Source organism: Molothrus aeneus, chromosome 16, assembly GCF_037042795.1.
Source record: "Molothrus aeneus isolate 106 chromosome 16, BPBGC_Maene_1.0, whole genome shotgun sequence".
NCBI classification, from domain to species: Eukaryota; Metazoa; Chordata; class Aves; order Passeriformes; family Icteridae; genus Molothrus; species Molothrus aeneus.
In genome coordinates, this window is record NC_089661.1 from 6,429,185 (window position 1) to 6,434,669 (window position 5,485).

General features: G+C 45.4%; 1 protein-coding gene across 1 annotated transcript; it reads left to right on the plus strand.

Moving 5' to 3' along the window:
* The first annotated feature begins 1,244 nt into the window (after positions 1–1,244).
* On the plus strand, positions 1,245–3,527 carry RMI2 (RecQ mediated genome instability 2). Its single transcript, XM_066561138.1, is given in 4 exon segments — positions 1,245–1,251; positions 2,160–2,292; positions 2,294–2,583; positions 3,120–3,527. Coding segments are annotated over 4 exon segments (579 nt in total). The 3' UTR covers positions 3,269–3,527.
* The last annotated feature ends 1,958 nt before the right edge of the window (positions 3,528–5,485 follow it).

Consider the following 5,485-nt stretch of genomic DNA (forward strand, 5'->3'; position numbering starts at 1 on the left):
CAGGGAATTGCTTCCATTTTAAGTAGTACTGTCAGTGGCAGCACAAAGAAGTCTGAGCTCGACAGAAAATTTCAAGTTGCTGCTTCTTTGGAAATCTCTTTTCAGAGAGATCTGGGGTCAAATTCTTTTCTAAGCTCTCTTGGCACCATACCAACAAAACCCTGCCAGTGTAATTGAGGGAGCCCTGACTCCTGCTCCCATCTAGACTGTGCTCTCTAGGTGTAGTCTGACCTTTTTTCACCCACACTGTGACCATCTCGTGTGTGTCAGCCTGAGGAATAATGTCCTTGAAGATTGCTTTGAAGTGAGGTGCATATTGCAGTAGCAGGCAGGAGATTGATTCCTTCTTTTTTAATCCATACAAACCAAAACTCTCGCATTCCATGCTCTCATGTTTAATCCAGTGTAATTTAGAGCCTGCCAGCCACCAACTCTGTGCCTTTTCCAAGTGTGTGCTGAGCTTCCTCTGCTATCCTTAAATCAGAGGATGACACTGTGGGGTCACCTCCAGATCAGTCTGTTGAGGCCTCAGACATTTTCCCTGCAGCTGCAGAATGTGTCTGTGCTGAGCTGCACCAGGTCTTGGAGAAGAGCTTTGCAGATAATTCAGCATAACTGTGCATTTTACTGAAAGATAAGGATTTTCTGGTTTAGGAAAACAAATCCATTTCTTGATGCAGGTTGCCAGTGCTTTTGCCCTTTTTACAACACCATTTCTTGAAGGCAAATCTTTTAAAAGGGACCTTTTAGTCTCTCCTGAAGATTACACTCTTGTAGGGGTCTTGACTTGATCTGTAGATTTAATGGCTTAATAAGCATTAGACACTCCTATTATGCAGTAACAAATAGGAATACAATACTTTTATCAATATTTGGCACAATTGATTTTTTTTATGTGAAACTAAATATTGATGCTGTCCAGTGACTGCAGCTTAAGGGCATAAATTACAAATATTCTCCTGTGAGCCTTGCTCAAATCGTGCATTCATATACAGTAACCATCTAATGTCTTTCTATTCCTGTAAGCTATATGATTTGATTGCCAGATTACATGGTTCTGTATTGTGCTTAGATGTCAGTGTTTTTATTGTTATTACCAATATTATGTTTTATTCTTACTGTAAGTGGTAACAAAAAATTAACTGCTTCCTTACACTATAAAAAGAATACGGTCCCATTTACAGAATGTCTCCAAACAGAAAATATATTTGGAAAAAAAAAAACCTGAATAAATAATTCACAACATGATGGGTGAGTAGGTAAAAAGGTCTTTTGATGTATTTTGCTACTCAGGAAAAAACAGATTTTTAAAATAAAGTAACTGCCTATTTTAATGGAGAACAAAAGCTCTTCTAAAGAAGAATGATTGCAATCAGTGTATTTTTACCAATTCTGCACTTTTGTAGGTAATAGGACTTGTGAAAGTAATTAACCCATGCCTTTGGTTTTCCTGATTCTTGTCTTTGCTCCATCCTCCTGTTTCTTCATTAGCTTATTTCTTGGCTTATTTTCTAAATTAAATATCAACCCACCCACCCAAAAGAAAACATAACATTTCAAGAATACCAGACTACAGCAAAGTGAACCTGCCTGTCGGTAATATAAACAGACAGTATATAAATTGGTTAAAGATTTGGAATTCAAGTCTCCCATATTAAAACTGCCCATGGTTTCAGTGCATTATGCTCCGGATTTCGCCAGAAGAGCATCCCTGGGAAAATCAGCATGTGCATTTTCCTGTTTTCTCACGAAACCGGAGCTCCATCAACTCGCAAGTGAGCACCGTGTCCCGGTGCCGCTAAGCAGGGGGGGAGCCGGGCTGGCTCCGGCAGGGGCCAGGGGCAGCGCTCAGCGGCACCCTCGGCTCGAACCAGAGCACCGAGCACAGCTCACACGGTCTTTTGCACGAAAGGGGCCGCTCCTGAACTGAAGCCAGGTAAAATGACGGCCAGTCAGGCTCTGGGCTGATCCAGGTGAGGGGCGCTGGCTCGGGGGGCTGGCACACGGTGCAGCCGAGGGCGACGGGCGGCTGAACCAGCGGGGGCTCCGCCTGCGCTCTGCACTGACGGGCGGCTGAACCAGCGGGGCCACCCCCTGCGCTCTGCACTGACGGGCGGCTGAACCAGCGGGGGCACCCCCTGCGCTCCGCACGCTCCCAGCCCCGCCGTGCGTGGGCCGCCCGCCCCGCCCGGCAGCTCCCGTTCCGCGCAGGCCGTTGCGCAGCTGCAGCGCTGCCGCCGCTCAGGGGCGGGTCGGCCCGCGCGCTTCCCGCCCTCAGCGGCTGCGCGCCCTCAGGCGCCCTCAGCATGGCCGGGGCGGCGCTGGGCCCGCCGGGCCCGCCGGTGAAGGTGCTGGCAGCGCAGCTGCGGCGGGCGGAGCGCGGCGCGGGCGGCACCTGGGAGCTGCGGCGGGCGGCGGCGGGCCGGGCACCGCTGTCCCTGCGGGCCGTGTGGATGCAGGGCACCGTGCTGGAGGTGCAGCGTGGCACCGAAGGCGGCACGGCCCGCCTGCAGGACGGCAGCGGCGCCTTCACCGTGCTGGGCGTGGAGCAGGTGCCGCAGGGCCGGCCGTGCCTCAGCGCAGGTACCGCGGGCGGGGGGACCCCCGCTCTAACGTGGTTCGGCTCATCCCCTTCGCCCGGCCAGGCCCCGCGGCCGTGCCTGGCCCCCTGCAGGAGGCCCTGAACCAGGAGAGAGATTTCTTCTCCGATTTTTCTTTTCACTTTCTTGCTTTATTTTCCTTCTCTTCCCTTCATCAGAACTGCCAGTTCAAATGGAGAAGTGTTGGTCTGCAGTATTGCAGGAATTGTAGTACAAAAAAGGCCCATTGCTTAAAACTTCAGCCTTCTGACCTATCCTCAGTCCACTCACACAGCACGACAACTTTGTGTTTAGCTCTTACTGTATGTGGAAATGTAGTTAAATATGCCGTAGAAGTGACTGTACAGATAATGAAGCCTTTTTCTGAAATTTAGTTCTAAGCAATCTTCATTCATTGAGTTTTCATACAAATATCAGCATCTTCAATTTGCACTGTTTACTTGGCTTTAAGTAATTTGGTTTATGAATTTAAATGATAATACAAAGGTTAATTAAATTTAATGCTTACTTGTTTTTTAGGGAAGTATGTAATGGTGATGGGTGTGGTGCGGTCCTGCAGTCCCGAGCCCATTCTTCGAGCAATAAAGATGACAGATCTCTCTGAAAACCCCATTCATAAGAATATGTGGAACCTTGAAGTGGAGGATTTGCACAGAGTCATCCCCTAATACTTTTACTTTCTGCCTAAAAGAACTGGAAATTTGTTTTCTTTTGCTTTTTGGTGCAGAACATTGGACTATTCTGTGTAGCCACTCCTGGAGTAAACCAAAGTGAGAAGTTGGGCTCAGTGAAGCGTAGGGACCAATGCTTATCTGACAAAAATCACAGTTTATGTCTCCCAGTGTTTTCATACCAACATATTTGAGCAGTGCCTATTGGATGTTTTGATTAAGATGTCCATGCTATTAAAAAGCCTGTATGTTTGTTTCTGTGTGTGTTAGCTGCTGTTTAGGGGGGCTCATGTTGAGGCAGTTGTTCTACAGCAGGGTGTTCATGGCAGCAAGGGCTGCACAGGACCCCTGTTATCAGGGTGAACTCAGTACCTGGCATCAAGGCAAAATGTGTTTCAATCCATTTAGGCTGTGCTTGGAAATAATTGTTTTCACCTGTGTTTTCTATTTCAGTAATCACTGTGGTTGTAAACTGCTTGTAAGACAGGTGTCTCTTGGTAACAATTAGCAGTGTCTTGTACTTAAAATACCTCTCTAGTTTCTGAAATACTGAAAGTGGTAATGACCCCTCTGTTCCAGTGAAGTGAAGTTAATGAAAAGATGTGATGCTGGATTCCTTGGAATAGGCTCTTCAGGTGCAGGATGTAAATACTTTTTACCTCCAGAAACAAGTGTTCTGTCCCTAAGTGCATTTTTCTTTTTGAAGGTTTTTTTCTTCCAGTGTATGCTATTTTTAATTGTTTAAATAATTCTAAATTATATTCTATTCTTATAATTCCTTTTCTGAAAAAATCAAACTATGAAATCACATCAAGAAACTTAAAAGGTAGAAATGTTACTACTCTTTATTTTCCATCTTGTCTAAAGAGAATTTGGGTCCTGACAAATGCATTGCAATATCTGTGTGCAATGGCTTTGTGACTGGGGACTGTATTGTCCAGCAATAGAGTTATGTTAATTAGGAATGCATATTGGAAGAGAAGAGCCTCTCTGATTGAATGCTCTACAATTTAAGATGAAAATCAAATGGTACTAATTAAATTTTTTAATTGTGGGACTAGGTTTTCAAAACATGTGGAAACTAACTAGCACCCTTTAAAGATTTGAGTTCTTTGCAGACTAAGGACTGGATTTCAGAGTGCAATTCCAGTGTTGAGTTTGGTGTTCCAAACCAGACCACATCATAGGCAGTTGGATAGTGGAAGTCCTGTGCTTTTGAGATCCTGCTGATGAAATGCCAAGACATACAAAGATAAAGACTTTTGGCAGTCTGGGTTTATTTCTTTGTAATTCTGGAAAAAATCTGTTTGTGGAGTGCTGTAGCCTTTAGAAATAATCCATGTGACTGCCATATTGGCTGGTAACTAGTTCATATTAAAATTATTTTCCTAGGAGTTCAAAGCAAAAGACTCTTTTAGCCAGTGTGAGTGTTGTATTTCTAAATAGGCTGCTGGAGATTGCTTTGACTCCCAGCTCTGTTGTACTTCACCTAATGAGAGGCTGATGGTGGCTGTTTTAAGGCTGGGCTGAAGGGCCTTGCTTCTGGGTTTCCACAGTTAAGCATTGTGGGGCTTTACTGGGTACTGGGAATTCTCCCTTTTCCTCACCTTGTGTCTCAAATTCTGCAGTTAGAACATGAGTTTGTGATTTTTGTTGTTGTTACATAGCAGAATATGTAACTGAGGAGTTAGAGGATAAGGGGCTTCTGTAGCCCTGTGTTGAGGAGGAGGTCAAAGCTGAGCTCTTGTTACATCTGTTTTGGGGTTGGTGTAATATGTAGAAATTCTGTGACCTTTATAGATTGTGGGGTTCTCTCTAAAGAACATCTTGGAGGTGAGTTGTAAGCACTAAAACTGCACTGGGAAGCACCACTGAAGCTGTGTGTGCTCTGCAGGGACAGCTGCTGTGGGCAGGTGTGTTCAAAGTGCCCTCACAGCAGCAGTTACAGGCAGGAATTCCTGGGTGTGGTGTGGTGGGGAGACCCCTGAGCTATGCAGGGCATAGTTTGGATTACTTCAGTCAAGGTGTTCAATAATGTGCAGTGTTGCCAGTAGTTATCTACTGAAAGGTTACTCCTGGTAAAGCCAGGCCTAGTGCAGAGATAAAAGCCAGTTTTGAAGTACTGAAGCTGATGGATTGATCTGATAAATGCTTCAGTCAAACCTTTCCAAGGTGATTCTTCTCCAGAGGTTCTCATCCATGAGAAATCACAAA